General features: G+C 44.4%; 2 protein-coding genes across 6 annotated transcripts in view; one reads left to right on the top strand and one right to left on the bottom strand.

Annotated features, from left to right (window-relative positions):
- Nucleotides 1-966, bottom strand: part of SAAL1 (serum amyloid A like 1) — a 58,697-nt gene extending 57,731 nt beyond the window's left edge. For both annotated transcript variants that reach the window (XM_068123267.2, XM_068123268.2), the window contains exons 1-2: nucleotides 418-966; nucleotides 189-305 (exon numbers count right to left, since the gene is read on the bottom strand). In XM_068123267.2, the coding sequence (XP_067979368.2) occupies nucleotides 189-305; nucleotides 418-597 (297 nt within the window). In that variant the 5' untranslated portion in view covers nucleotides 598-966. The remainder of the gene's footprint in view (nucleotides 1-188; nucleotides 306-417) is intronic.
- Nucleotides 967-1,492: 526 nt separating this feature from the next.
- Nucleotides 1,493-16,890, top strand: part of LOC137431675 (putative methyltransferase-like protein 25) — a 145,383-nt gene continuing 129,985 nt past the window's right edge. For 3 of the 4 annotated variants that reach the window (XR_013624175.1, XM_078782313.1, XM_078782314.1), the window contains exon 1: nucleotides 1,494-1,828. Coding sequence is in view for 3 of the 4 variants with exons in the window: in XM_078782313.1 (XP_078638439.1) it covers nucleotides 1,585-1,828 (244 nt within the window). In the remaining variant the exon portion in view is untranslated. Of the gene's footprint in view, nucleotides 1,829-16,890 lie in introns of all 4 variants that reach the window. The other variant, XM_068123266.2, reaches the window with a different exon arrangement.

Genomic DNA, 16,890 nt, shown 5'->3' with positions numbered 1-16,890 from the left:
GGGCATCCGGCCATAAAAACATTGCCTCAAAACAGGGAACCATGATTGTCATGGGGCCCGCAAGGCTAACCCCCGCTCTAGCGGGGAAAATGGCCTTAAAACGATCATTCATTTACAAGACAATAACGATTCATTAAGTTTGGTTTGCTTGAAGGAAAAGTTGTTTTTATCAGGACCAAGTGGTATACCTCATCCATGGACATGTCCCAAATCTTGCACATGTCATCTTCAAGCTCCTTGTCCAATACCAAGTCGGTCTTCACAACCTCTTTATTAGTGCTGTTCACCTGTGCCTGTTCAACCACCTGGGAAACAGGACGTGCAACGTCTCCACCTGAAGCAATTCGACGCACCACCAAAACCGACGACGTGCAAGGGTCACCACTCACGGTGGTTCAAACAAACAACACATCTTACCCGTGAGAGAACAGACAGCAGCCAACTCTTGCTGTAAATAGTGTCTCCAATGGCGTCTGGACCTCCCACCTTCCTGTCGGATTTCTCATTATTCGCCTTCTCTTCTTTTTCCTCATCATCGCTACTCTCGTTCGGTGGTGGGGATGGATTCCTGAGCTTAAAAGGACTGCAGTGCTTCATCGCAATTTAGGGCTTTCCCTGCGCTTTGCTCCAAACTCATTCACGTGCTGACAAGCTGATGCTGCTGATCTACAGCTACTACGAATCCGCTACGCGGAACTGCTGAATGATCCCTAATCTTCTTCTTCTTTGAAAGGAATGGCCTATTCTGAGTGGCGATAATCTATATACGCCATCCTGAAAAGAAAAGCTAAACAATGGTCGTCAGGCTTCCGAAAATTGAATCTTTATCTCTGGTTTCTTTGAAAAATTATAGTCACTTTGCATACACGAGGATCCATATAGCACAAAAGGGTAGAAAATATCCGGAAGATCGAAACAGCAGATTCCAAATTCTCCAATCACCAAACTCTTCTTCTTCTGGTTGTCAACTTCCTATTCTTCTTCTACTTCGTCTACCTCCTCCTCTTCTTATTCTACCTTCAGAGATTGAGTAGTTGATCCCTCGGGTTCAGGTCAAAATTCACGAAGAAATTATGGCACTTCTTCAACTAATGAGTGCATTTATTAATTCCTAAGAAGACGTTTGGAACATTTCATAATGATTCCATCTCTATTTCGTTATGTTTCTTTTCAGAAATATATTTATTCCTGTTTTTTTTAAAATTATCGTTCAAGCCTTTCGTTTTGGCGGTGTAGTCGACGTCGTTTTACCGCTCGGTATAAATATAATGCATTAAAAATTTTATTTTTTTCGTGCAACTCGTTTTCTCTGAATTTATTTCACGGTACACACTACACAGCCTCAATTTTTTCAGAAAGAACGGTTACTGCATCGTTATTACTTTGTTACGTAATTACAGCTAATCATCTTAAACGTCTTAAAAACAACGATGAATCAAAACGATTTATCAAGAATCCCATAGATAAATGTGGCCACTGCTCAGTTTGCAAGTTTCTCGTGGAGCGCTCGCCAAGTAGCTTAAGCATTCCATTCGAAACCGTTGATGAGGAACAGCCGGCTTGAAAGTGAACACACCCTTGCGTATGGCGCTCATGACCAAAGATGACATCCCTCGGATACAGGAAAACTTGCGCACGTGCGCGGATTTTCTGCGCTCCGTCCGCTTCGTGCTGGACGTAAACTCGTCCGAGTTTTATACGAAGGGTGCGTGGCGCGAGCACGTGCTTCCGGTGTTGGATCCGCGCGACCTCATCAGTGCGGCGCGAGAGTTCACCTCGAGCATGGGGGTGACCCCCGAGAACTGCGACCACACTTGGGGAATCGACGGTATTAATGGTTTTCCTTTGGATAACAATCTGTTGGGAATTAAGGTTGATGTCGGAAATAGATGTCTTGTCTACCAGTGATCAGTGACATTAATTTCACGAGTAGCATTTGTCCGCTGGTTTAACATCGATCCATTGTTTTGACTGAACGGGATTCCAATGAAACTGTGGCTTGAGTACTCGCAGGTCCCACAACGTTGTGGAGCATATTGTCTTTCACTTCAGAGGGGATGGAAAACGGATTATCCTTTCCCATGTGTCCTTTAGATCCCATGCATGGTACCTGTAGCTCCTTCATGTAACGGTTGTCACGCTACCTTTACTCTTTAGCTCCCATATGTAGTAGATCCCATGGCACCTTTAGCTCCCATATGTAGTATATCCCATATGTAGTATATCCCATATGTAGTAGATCCCATATGTAGTAGATCCCATATGTAGTAGATCCCATATGTAGTAGATCCCATATGTAGTAGATCCCATATGTAGTAGATCCCATATGTAGTAGATCCCATATGTAGTAGATCCCATATGTAGTAGATCCCATATGTAGTAGATCCCATATGTAGTAGATCCCATATGTAGTGGATCCCATATGTAGTGGATCCCATATGTAGTGGATCCCATATGTAGTGGATCCCATATGTAGTGGATCCCATATGTAGTGGATCCCATGGCGCTTTTAGCTCCCATATGTAGTAGATCCCATATGTAGTAGATCCCATATGGTGTGGATCCCATGGCGCCTTTAGCTCCCATATGTAGTAGATCCCATGGCACCTTTAGCTTCCATATGCAGTAGATCCCATATGTAGTAGATCCCATATGTAGTAGATCCCATATGTAGTAGATCCCATATGTAGTAGATCCCATGGCACCTTTAGCTCCCATATGCACCAGATCCCATATGTAGTAGATCCCATGGCACCTTAACATCCCATATCCCATATCCCATATGGCATATGTAGTAGATCCCATGGCACCTTAACCTCCCATATGCACCAGATCCCATATGTAGTAGATCCCATGGCACCTTAACATCCCATATCCCATATCCCATATCCCATATGGCATATGTAGTAGATCCCATGGCACTTTAACATCCCATGTGCAGTAGATCCCATACGTAGTAGATCCCATGGCACCTTAACATCCCATATGCAGTAGATCCCATATGTAGTCGATCCCATATGTAGTAGATCCCATGGCACCTTTCGCTCCCATATGTAGTAGATCCCATTGCACCTTAACATCCCATATGTAGTAGATCCCATGGCACCTTAACATCCCATGTGCAGTAGATCCCATATGTAGTAGATCCCATGACACCTTAACATCCCATATGCAGTAGATCCCATGGCACCTTAACATCCCATGTGCAGTAGATCCCATATGTAGTAGATCCCATTGCACCTTAACATCCCATATGTAGTAGATCCCATGGCACCTTAACATCCCATGTGCAGTAGATCCCATATGTAGTAGATCCCATGACACCTTAACATCCCATATGCAGTAGATCCGAACGGAACACACCGAGCAAGCTACATGTTAACGGAACACACCGAGCAAGCGACATGTTAACGGAACACACCGAGCAAGCTACATGTTAACGGAACACACCGAGCAAGCTACATGTTAACGGAACACACCGAGCAAGCTACTTGTTAACGGAACACACCGAGCAAGCTACATATTAACGGAACACACCAAGCAAGTTGCATGCTAACAGAACACACCGAGCAAGCTGCATGCTAACAGAACACACCGAGCAAGCTACATATTAACGGAACACACCAAGCAAGTTGCATGCTAACAGAACACACCGAGCAAGCTGCATGCCAACAGAACACACCGAGCAAGCTGCGTATTAACGGAACACACCGAGCAAGTTGCATGCTAACAGAACACACCGAGCAAGCTACATGTTAACGGAACACACCGAGCAAGCTGCTTGCTAATGGAACACACCGAGCAAGCTACTTGTTAACGGAGCACACCGAGCAAGCTACATATTAACGGAACACACCAAGCAAGCTACATGCTAACGGAACACACCGAGCAAGTTCCATGCTAACAGAACACACCGAGCAAGCTGCATGCTAACATAACACACCGAGTAAGCTGCATGTTAACTGAACACACCGAGCAAGCTACATGCTAACGGAACACACCGAGCAAGTTCCATGCTAACAGAACACACCGAGCAAGCTGCATGCTAACAGAACACACCGAGCAAGCTACATGCTAACGAAACCAACCCAGCAAGCTACATGTTAACAGAACACACCGAGCAAGCTCCATGCTAACGAAACCAACCCAGCAAGCTACATGTTAACAGAACACACCGAGCAAGCTACATGCCAACGGAACACACCGAGCAAGCTACATGCTAACGGAACACACCGAGCAAGTTCCATGCTAACAGAACACACCGAGCAAGCTACATGCTAACGGAACACACCGAGCAAGCTACATGCTAACGGAACACACCGAGCAAGCTACATGCTAACGGAACACACCGAGCAAGCTACATGCTAACGGAACACACCGAGCAAGCTACATGCTAACAGAACACACCGAGCAAGCTGCATGCTAACAGAACACACCGAGCAAGCTACATGCTAACGAAACCAACCCAGCAAGCTACATGTTAACGGAACACACCGAGCAAGCTCCATGCTAACGAAACCAACCCAGCAAGCTACATGTTAACAGAACACACCGAGCAAGCTACATGCCAACGGAACACACCGAGCAAGCTACATGCTAACGGAACACACCGAGCAAGCTGCTTGCTAACGGAACACACCGAGCAAGCTGCATGCTAACGGAACACACCGAGCAAGCTGCATGCTAACAGAACACACCGAGCAAGCTACATGTTAACGGAACACACCGAGCAAGCTCCATGCTAACGAAACCAACCCAGCAAGCTACATGTTAACAGAACACACCGAGCAAGCTACATGCTAACGGAACACACCGAGCAAGCTACATGCTAACGGAACACACCGAGCAAGCTGCTTGCTAACGGAACACACCGAGCAAGCTACATGCTAACGGAACACACCGAGCAAGCTACATGCTAACGGAACACACCGAGCAAGCTGCTTGCTAACGGAACACACCGAGCAAGCTGCTTGCTAACGGAACACACCGAGCAAGCTGCTTGCTAACGGAAAACACCGAGCAAGCTGCATGTTAACGAAACACACCGAGCAAGCTCCATGTTAACAGAACACACCGAGCAAGCTGCATGCCAACAGAACACACCGAGTCAGCTGCATGCTAACAGAACACACCGAGCAAGCTGCATGCTGACGGAACACACCGAGCAAGCTGCATGCGAACAGAACACACCGAGCAAGCTACATTTTAACGGAACACGCCAACCAAGCTTCTTGCTAACGGAACACACCGAGCAAGCTTTTTGCTAACGGAACACACCGAGCAAGCTTTTTGCTAACGGAGCACACCGAGCAAGCTTTTTGGTAACGGAACACACCGAGCAAGCTTCTTGCTAACGGAACACGCCAAGCAAGCTTTTTGGTAACGGAACACACCAACGAAGCTTCTTGCTAACGGAACACGCCAAGCAAGCTTCTTGCTAACGGAACACACCAACCAAGCTTCTTGCTAACGGAACACACCAACCAAGCTTCTTGCTAACGGAACACACCAACCAAGCTTCTTGCTAACGGAACACACCGAGCAAGCTTTTTGCTAACGGAACACACCGAGCAAGCCTTTTGCTAACGGAACACACCGAGCAAGCTTTTTGGTAACGGAACACACCGGGCAAGCTTCTTGCAAACGGAACACACCGAGCAAGCTACATTTTAACGGAACACACCGAGCAAGCTACATTTTAACGGAACACACCGAGGAAGCTACATTTTAACGGAACACACCGAGCAAGCTACATTTTAACGGAACACACCGAGCAAGCTACATGCTAACGGAACACACCGAGCAAGCTACATGCTAACGGAACACACCGAGCAAGCTGCTTGCTAACGGAACACACCGAGCAAGCTACTTGCTAACGGAACACACCGAGCAAGCTACATGCTAACGGAACACACCGAGCAAGTTCCATGCTAACAGAACACACCGAGCAAGCTGCATGCTAACAGAACACACCGAGCAAGCTACATGTTAACGGTACACACCGAGCAAGCTCCATGCTAACGAAACCAACCCAGCAAGCTACATGTTAACAGAACACACCGAGCAAGCTACATGCTAACGGAACACACCGAGCAAGCTACATGCTAACGGAACACACCAAGCAAGCTGCTTGCTAACGGAACACACCGAGCAAGCTACATGCTAACGGAACACACCGAGCAAGCTGCTTGATAACGGAACACACCGAGGAAGCTACATGCTAATGGAACGCACCGAGCAAGCTACATGCTAACGGAACACACCGAGCAAGCTACATGCTAACGGAACACACCGAGCAAGCTACATGCTAACGGACACACCGAGCAAGCTACATGCTAACGGAAAACACCGAGCAAGCTGCATGCTAACGGAACACACCGAGCAAGTTCCATGCTAACAGAACACACCGAGCAAGCTGCATGCTAACAGAACACACCGAGCAAGCTACATGTTAACGGAACAAACCGAGCAAGCTCCATGCTAACGAAACCAACCCAGCAAGCTACATGTTAACAGAACACACCGAGCAAGCTACATGCTAACGGAACACACCGAGCAAGCTGCTTGATAACGGAACACACCGAGCAAGCTACATGCTAACGGAACGCACCGAGCAAGCTACATGCTAACGGAACACACCGAGCAAGCTACATGCTAACGGAACACACCGAGCAAGCTACATGCTAACGGAACACACCGAGCAAGCTACATGCTAACGGAAAACACCGAGCAAGCTGCATGCTAACGGAACACACCGAGCAAGTTCCATGCTAACAGAACACACCGAGCAAGCTGCATGCTAACAGAACACACCGAGCAAGCTACATGTTAACGGAACAAACCGAGCAAGCTCCATGCTAACGAAACCAACCCAGCAAGCTACATGTTAACAGAACACACCGAGCAAGCTACATGCTAAGGGAACACACCGAGCAAGCTGCTTGCTAACGGAACACACCGAACAAGCTACATGCTAACGGAACACACCGAGCAAGCTACATGCTAACGGAACACACCGAGCAAGCTGCTTGCTAACGGAACACACCGAGCAAGCTGCTTGCTAACTGAAAACACCGAGCAAGCTGCATGTTAACGAAACACACCGAGCAAGCTCCATGTTAACAGAACACACCGAGCAAGCTGCATGCCAACAGAACACACCGAGTCAGCTGCATGCTAACAGAACACACCGAGCAAGCTGCATGCTGACGGAACACACCAAGCAAGCTTCTTGCAAACGGAACACACCGAGCAAGCTACATTTTAACGGAACACACCGAGCAAGCTACATTTTAATGGAACACGCCAAGCAAGCTTCTTGCTAACGGAACACACCGAGCAAGCTTCTTGCAAACGGAACACTCCGATCAAGCTTCTTGCTAACGGAACACACCGAGCAAGCTTCTTGCAAACGGAACACTCCGATCAAGCTTCTTGCTAACGGAACACACCGAGGAAGCTGCTTGTTAATGGAACACTCTGATCAAGCTTCTTGCAAACGTAACACACCGAGCAAGCTTCTTGCAAACGGAACACACCGAGGAAGCTGCTTGTTAACGGAACACTCTGATCAAGCTTCTTGCAAACGTAACACACCGAGCAAGCTTCTTGCAAACGGAACACTCCGAGGAAGCTGCTTGTTAACGGAACACTCTGATCAAGCTTCTTGCAAACGTAACACACCGAGCAAGCTTCTTGCAAACGGAACACTCCGATCAAGCTTCTTGCTAACGGAACACACCGAGGAAGCTGCTTGTTAACGGAACACTCTGATCAAGCTTCTTGCAAACGTAACACACCGAGCAAGCTTCTTGCAAACGGAACACTGATCAAGCTGCTTGCTAACGGAACACATTGAGCAAGCTGCTTGCTAACGGAACACTCCGATCAAGCTTCTTGCAAACGGAACACACCGAGCAAGCTTCTTGCTAACAGAACACACCAAGCAAGCTGATTGCTAATTGGGACATTTGTGAAGAAAGTCATATATTATTGTCTTCAGGCATTTAAAATAACACCTTTGATCTGGAACTTCAAGCAATCCGATGTTGACAAAAATGGGATAAATAAATGGAACACAAGACACCATGTTGCCTGCTCTGTTCAGTCCAACGAGAATGGTGAAAGGAGAGAAGAACGAGATTACCTCCTTGTCCTTGTCCTCGGTGCCAAAACTCCGCACACCAAGGACGCTCATATTCTCGATTTTTCACATTATGTTGCCTTGGTTGCTTAACTTCAATCAAACTCAAAAGGATCACCGATTTCGACCCCAGAGCGTTTTTGGCACCTTGAGCAGTTGTTTGTTTGGACGTTTATTGCTTATTATTAATGATATACCCTTATCTTACTATAATTCACCAAATGTCTGTCCGTCTGTCCGTCCGTCTGTTCCCAGGTACTGCAAAAACGGCTAAACCGATTGCAACGAAATTTTGGGTGGGTAATCCTGGGACCCCCTGAAGTAAAATAGGCTATATTGTTTTTCCAATTTTTAAAAATACTTTCCGATTTTTCCAATTTCCAATTTTCCAGTTTTTCCAAACGATGGAATAATATTTACCGATATGAACAGTGATGTGGCTTTTATTGAAATTCTACAAATACTGTTTAGATTTTGATGATTTGCATGTGATATGATTTAACGGATGTTTCTATAAATCGTTTAAAATTAAAAAAAGCCTTCAATTTCTGATATGTTGCCTTTTCATTTGGGCCTCCCAATTGAAGACCCACCCGTAGGGCGGGTACCGTTGCTAGTATTAATGATATACCCTTAAAATTACATCTTGGACAATATACATGACATATAATATCACCTGCTCTATTTTATAGAGCTGCATTTAATATAGGTATAGCTAATGAGAGAACTAAACACACTAAAACTAAAAGTTTACTAAAAACTAAAACAAAAAAACCTCACTAAAACGAAAAGCAGCCGATACTCCATCAATATCCGGGTTCAAATTGCGATTTACCTACTGTGCATGTGCAGCAGCTATCGCGGTAATTAATTACCATTATTTTTATCCGATAGCAAATCTAAAGCACGTTTATCATCCCATCGCGATTATCGCCCTTTTTGGTGAAGTGAAGCACGAGTACTTTTAGATCGCACACCTAAAAAATCCGATCATACCTTTAAATCCCATCCATGAAATTATTAATGATCTCATGGTACCTTTAGATCCCACACGTAAAATATACCATCATACCTTTACAGCCCACATGTAAAACAAACCATCAATCATACTTTCAGATCCCACATGTAAAAATTACCATCATAGCTTCAGATCCCACATGTAAAAAATACCATCATAGCTTCAGATCCCACATGTAAAAAATACCATCATAGCTTCAGATCCCACATGTAAAAAATACCATCATAGCTTCAGATCCCACATGTAAAACAAACCATCAATCATACTTTCAGATCCCACATGTAAAAAATACCATCATAGCTTCAGATCCCACATGTAAAAAATACCATCATAGCTTCAGATCCCACATGTAAAAAATACCATCATACCTTTAGATCCCACATGTAAAAAATACCATCAATCATACTTTCAGATCCCACATGTAAAAAATACCATCATAGCTTCAGATCCCACATGTAAAACAAACCATCAATCATACTTTCAGATCCCACATGTAAAAAATACCATCATACCTTTAGATCCCACATGTAAAAAATACCATCAATCATACTTTCAGATCCCACATGTAAAAAATACCATCATAGCTTCAGATCCCACATGTAAAACAAACCATCAATCATACTTTCAGATCCCACATGTAAAAAATACCATCATAGCTTCAGATCCCACATGTAAAACAAACCATCAATCATACTTTCAGATCCCACATGTAAAACAAACCATCAATCATACTTTCAGATCCCACATGTAAAAAATACCATCATAGCTTCAGATCCCATATGTAAAACAAACCATCAATCATACTTTCAGATCCCACATGTAAAAAATACCATCATAGCTTCAGATCCCACATGTAAAACAAACCATCAATCATACTTTCAGATCCCACATGTAAAAAATACCATCATAGCTTCAGATCCCACATGTAAAACAAACCATCAATCATACTTTCAGATCCCACATGTAAAAAATACCATCATAGCTTCAGATCCCACATGTAAAACAAACCATCAATCATACTTTCAGATCCCACATGTAAAACAAACCATCATAGCTTCAGATCCAATATGTAAAACAAACCATCAATCATACTTTCAGATCCCACATGTAAAACAAACCATCATAGCTTCAGATCCCATATGTAAAACAAACCATCAATCATACTTTCAGATCCCACATGTAAAAAATACCATCATAGCTTCAGATCCCACATGTAAAACAAACCATCAATCATACTTTCAGATCCCACATGTAAAAAATACCATCATAGCTTCAGATCCCACATGTAAAACAAACCATCAATCATACTTTCAGATCCCACATGTAAAAAATACCATCATAGCTTCAGATCCCACATGTAAAACAAACCATCAATCATACTTTCAGATCCCACATGTAAAAAATACCATCATAGCTTCAGATCCCATATGTAAAACAAACCATCAATCATACTTTCAGATCCCACATGTAAAAAATACCATCATAGCTTCAGATCCCACATGTAAAACAAACCATCAATCATACTTTCAGATCCCACATGTAAAAAATACCATCATAGCTTCAGATCCCACATGTAAAACAAACCATCAATCATACTTTCAGATCCCACATGTAAAAAATACCATCATAGCTTCAGATCCCACATGTAAAACAAACCATCAATCATACTTTCAGATCCCACATGTAAAAAATACCATCATAGCTTCAGATCCCACATGTAAAACAAACCATCAATCATACTTTCAGATCCCACATGTAAAAAATACCATCATAGCTTCAGATCCCACATGTAAAACAAACCATCAATCATACTTTCAGATCCCACATGTAAAACAAACCATCAATCATACTTTCAGATCCCACATGTAAAACAAACCATCAATCATACTTTCAGATCCCACATGTAAAAAATACCATCATAGCTTCAGATCCCATATGTAAAACAAACCATCAATCATACTTTCAGATCCCACATGTAAAAAATACCATCATAGCTTCAGATCCCACATGTAAAACAAACCATCAATCATACTTTCAGATCCCACATGTAAAAAATACCATCATAGCTTCAGATCCCACATGTAAAACAAACCATCAATCATACTTTCAGATCCCACATGTAAAAAATACCATCATAGCTTCAGATCCCACATGTAAAAAATACCATCATAGCTTCAGATCCCACATGTAAAAAATACCATCATAGCTTCAGATCCCACATGTAAAAAATACCATCATAGCTTCAGATCCCACATGTAAAAAATACCATCATAGCTTTAGATCCCACATGTAAAAAATACCATCAGTAAACAGACAGTAAACAGACAGTAAACAGACAGCAAACAGACAGCAGACAGACAGCAGACAGACAGCAGACAGACAGCAGACAGACAGCAGACAGACAGTAGACAGACAGTAGACAGACAGTAGACAGACAGTAGACAGACAGTAGACAGACAGTAGACAGACAGTAGACAGACAGTAGACAGACAGACAAATAGACTTCGGTGGCCGAAGTAAATATCTCATGAGACAGGTAGATCCTATGCATAAAGGATCCAATGTTAGTGTTTAAAATTCACTTCTTTTCATCGAAAGGTGCAACCACGTTCTTTGCGAGAGCTTCCTATGGGAGCCTGTGTAGGATAGGGATGTTTGGCGAAATTGAATCATAAATATCACCAGAAGTCCGACACGACTTGATGGAAATAGATAACCTTTACATCCCACGTGTGAAAGATCTAATGGACCTTTTGAGTCAATGCATTAAAAAAATCCCATATACTACCTTTCATATTTCGTAAATGTTTGGAACATTGTCAGCCTGGTGAAATTGCAAATTGTACGTGTTTGATTATTTCTGGTCTATAACGACCACAGAAGCCTCAGAACCACGACAAGAAGCTGTGGCAGGATTTTGAAATTTTTTCAGAATGTCAGCGACAACTGTCCTGCTCTTCATCTAAAGGTGCCATGGAGGGGGGAGGGGGATGGCGGAGGGGGAGGGGGGAGGGGCGAGGGGGAGGGGGGATGGTGGAGGAGGGGCGAGGGGGAGGGGGAGGAGGGGAAGGGGAGGGGGGAGGGGGAAGGGGGAAAGGGGAGGGGGGGGGGAAAGGGAGGGGGAGGGGGGGGAAAGGGAGGGGGAGGGGGGGGGGGAAATGGAGGGGGAGGGGGGGAAATGGAGGGGGAGGGGGGAGGGGAGAAGGGGTAGGGTGGAGGGGGAGGGAGGGGGAAGGGAGGGGGAGGACGGACGGGGGAGGGGGAAGGGGGAGGGCCAGTCAACAATGACGTTGCAGTTCTCATGGTCGGAGAGCAGCACAACAATCGCGACATCGTCCTGCATCTTCGAAAGAGCACGAAGCGGATTTTGGAGACTCACTGATCCTGTGACCCACGTCCTCCAGTACCGGCGTTGCCGGGCGGGGGAAGGGAGACCCGCACATTCCCAACCCGTACATTCGCCCTCTCGACTCAAGCTCGTATTCGATTCATATTCGAAATCGAAAGGGGAAATCCTTCGTATTCAAATTCGTAAACACGAAATATGAATTAAAATTTAATTCATATCGCACAAATCGACACAAAACACGGTCGCATAAAGGTGAAAAAACGCAATGGCTTTTCTCCCTGAATTACGTGCAAACGTGTGACGGGATGGAACATCACGTGATCGCTCTGAGCGAATCAGCGAGCTGCTCGCACTGGCTGAGATTAGCGGGTACTTCGCTGAAATGCGCTGAGGTAAATATGAATAAAAAAATATGGATCTCGTCAAATATTGTCTCGGCCATGTTCGTCCCAGGCTCAATGGCCATGTCTATGCCAAATATCAAGCACGTGAGCCTCTCCGTTTCGGAGTCTATCGGTAACATTACGCACACACACACACAAACTGTGTTTTATATATACAAACACCTCACCACCACGAAATTAAACACATCTCACCACCACGAAATTATAAACATCTCACCACCAACCCCTCACACTCCTCGCCAACCCCTCACACTCCTCGCCAACCCCTCACACTCCTCTCCAACCCCTCACACTCCTCTCCAACCCCTCACACCCCTGTATATAGATAGATTTATATATACTAGGGCATGCCCGTACTATATCTATATCTAAAATTATATCCCCCCCTCTATTTACATGAAATGGTTTGGTCCATGAAATGTTTTGGTCCATTCGCAACGCCAAAGCGAACGGCGAACGCTTTACATGAAATGGTTTGGTCCATGAAATGTTTTGGTCCATTCGCAACGCCAAAGCGAACGGCGAACGGCTTGCGAGTACAGTGACAATCCCCCCGGGGTTTTAATTAGTTTTAAAACATCGTTTAACGCCAACATAGCGCCAACATAGTTTGCCGACGGGAAATAAATGAATACGCTCTCAAATGTGCCATCCGAGGCAGAGTGTGTTCGCCACGTTCGGCACACGCGATAGCTCGCTGCTCTCTGATTGGTTGAATCGTTTTTTGGACATAGCTCGGTAAGTAATTGTCCGATTAATATGAAACCTTGAAAAGGCACATCCTCGGGTCCCCAGCAATATACCTGGCAAGTTTAAAGTATATCGGACCCGTGGTTGTCGAGAAACAGCGGTCACAGACAAACAAACAAACACACAGAGATTACTGGAATTATAGATAGATACAGTGAAACCTTGACTTACGAGTGCACCAACTTACGAGTTTTCCGAGATACGAGCCGTCGCTCGGGCGGTTTTTTGCTTTGAGATGCGAGCCGAGATCTGAGTTACGAGCTTACACCACCCGCCACGAGGTGGCCCAACGAGCGTTCCGGTCACGTGGTTATCTTGCCGTGCAAGCATCTCTGCCGTATATCGCTGCTGCTTTGTTTTCGCATGTTGGTTATTTTGGAAAATTTCTTAGTTTTAACCATGGGTCCTAAGAAATTGAGTGCCAAGGGCAGTACTGAAAAGAAGAAGAGGATGATGTGCTTGGATATAAAACACGCAATCGTCGAAAAACATGAGCGAGGTGTGCGTGTTGTCGACTTGGCGAGGCAGTACGATCGTAGCAGTACGATCGAAACATTTTGAAAGGGAGGAAGAAACAAACCTCGTTGGACAGGTTTTTATTGAAACGCCCTGCAAGTGAAAGCGAGGAAAGGCAAAAGTCATCTCCTCCACCTCCGCCAGCATCTTCGTCTGATCTTCATGGTAAATACACTTAATAAAACCAGTTTATTTCTTTACATTGTGGCGGACACGGAAGCTCACTGGCGTGGTGACATCATTCCGCGCACCAAGTGGGCGGGGGCCACGCCGAGGGGTAGGCGTGGCCTCAGGATATACACCGGGCGCGCAGCCCGGACCGGAGCGCGCCAGTGTTACAGTGAGCTCTTGAATAAAGACTCTTACAAATGACCGCGTTGTCCGCTTCCTCCTTGTTTACAAGCAGCGTGCGTAACGCCGCTTATTATGTACAGTATATACGAGGTCGTGCTTGTTTATACATTATTTGTTATTTATAAAGTACATTTTTCTTATTTAAAAACACGTAACAAAAAAAATTGGTGTGGTTTTTTGGGGGCTGGAACGGATTAATAGCATTTCAATGCCTTTTAATGGGGAAATTTAATTTGAGAAACGAGCAAATTGAGTTACGAGCTCGGTCACAGAACGAATTAAACTCGTAAGTCAAGGTTTCACTGTATATATATATATATATATATATATATATATATATATATATATATATATATATATATATATATATATATATATATACAGACTTGGCATTTTAATATGGAATATTTTTTTTTCCTTGACTTGGGTTTACTTTCTGAACTCAGTATATCAATCTGGTGAGTTTATTTTACCCTTCGGTGATGTCTTTGTTGAAAGAACCATGTCAGTGATTGTCTTTCGCAGCAAGAAGTCAATAACAGGATTATATCACAGGTGGCGTGACAAAATGTAAGGACAGGTACATTTGACGATTGGCTTCACAATCGGGTATATAAGGGTTGTTGTGTTCTGTATTAGTGGAAAACAACTGCTGCACGTCTACAAAAGTTATTGCCGCTTCCTCTGGAGATGGTCCGTCAACTTGACAATGCTGTTTGTCATGGAGTGGTGGCTTTACGAAATTCTGGCATGAAACAGTGTGCTATTGCTCGGCAGTATGGCATCACTCAAGGTCAGGTGTCAAAGATCCTGAAACGAAATGCTCAGAGGGGTGTCCCTACTCCAATACCGAGGCCAGGACGTCTATGCAGAACCACAAGGAGAGATGATCACCAGCTGCACCGGTTAGTCTGCAATGGCCGTACCAAGACAGCTAATCGGCTTAGGGCTGAGTGGCAGCAACTGACAAATGTGCCTGTATCCAGAAGGCTAGTCAACCAACGACTGGTTCAAGCAGGCTTTCGTGCCTGGCGTCCCCTGAGAAAGCCACGCCTGACCAGACAACACAGCCAGCGCCGATTGCTGTGGGCCAGAGAGCACCGTCAATGGCAGCCAGGACACTGGAATCACGTGACCTTCAGTGACGAGTCTAGATTTCTGGTCTATCGTCAAGATGGCCGCGTCCGAGTGCGCAGACAAGTGCATGAAGCCCACAACGAAGATTGTATAGTGCCAAGAGTCCAAGCTGGAGGTCGTGGGGTGACCGTTTGGGCTGCTTTTCATGCAGGGGGCAAAACTGACCTGGTTGTTCTGAATCGAAACCTGAACCAGTTCAAGTACAGGGTCATTCTGGAAGAAACATTGCTTCCATTTGCTTGTGCAGCCTTTCAAGGAAACTTTGTCTTCCAAGATGACAATGCACGGCCTCATCGTGCTCGCATGATCCAACACTTTCTTGCTGACCGTGGTGTAAAGCATATGGAGTGGCCTGCCATGTCCCCGGATATGAATCCGATAGAGAACATGTGGGCAGAATTAACGCGTCAAATCGACAACTTGGACCAGCAGCCTACCTCTGTGCGTGAATTGCAGCAGACTATTGTCACTGCATGGCAAGCGATTCCTGTCCAAACCTTGGCAAATCTCGTGAACAGCATGCCTCGACGTGTACGTGCTCTCCTGAATGCGCTCTCCTGAATGCTCGTGGGGGTTACACGAAGTACTGAACTGTAATTGTACTGTCTGTAATCCCAGTCATAATTTAGCTTTTGTTTTTGTTGATTTTTTTTTTGGCTAATGTGCAAAATAAAGAGATACTTCTGGAAAACGTACAGAAGTTTAACACAGTACTGTCCATGAATTGAGTTTGATATCAGTTTACATTTGCTTCGAAATGTCAAATGTGGTTTTTGTTTCTTTTAAAGGTCACATTAACAAAATCTCGAATAATTTCAACATAATTCTAATGAACTTTTGGTTCTAAGTCATCTTGAAAAGTAAGTTCACCCCCACAAAAAAAAAATTCCATATTAAATGCCAAGTCTGTGTATATATATATATATATATATATATATATATACAGACTTGGCATTTAATATGGAATATATATTTTTTCTTGACTTGGGTTTACTTTCTTAACTCAGTATATCAATCTGGTGAGTTTCTTTTACACTTTGGTGATTTATTTGTTCAAAGAACCATGTCACTGATTGTCTGTCGCAGCTACAAGTCAACAACAGGATTATATCACAGGTGGCGTGGCAAAATGTACGGACAGGTGCATTTGACGATTGGCTTCACAGTCGGGTATACAAGGGTTGTTGCGTTCTGTATTAGTGGAAAACAACTGCTGCAC

This window comes from Myxine glutinosa, chromosome 7, assembly GCF_964187855.1.
Source record: "Myxine glutinosa chromosome 7, kmMyxGlut1.1, whole genome shotgun sequence".
Taxonomy (NCBI): domain Eukaryota; kingdom Metazoa; phylum Chordata; class Myxini; order Myxiniformes; family Myxinidae; genus Myxine; species Myxine glutinosa.
This window is presented reverse-complemented; position numbering and strand designations above follow the sequence as displayed.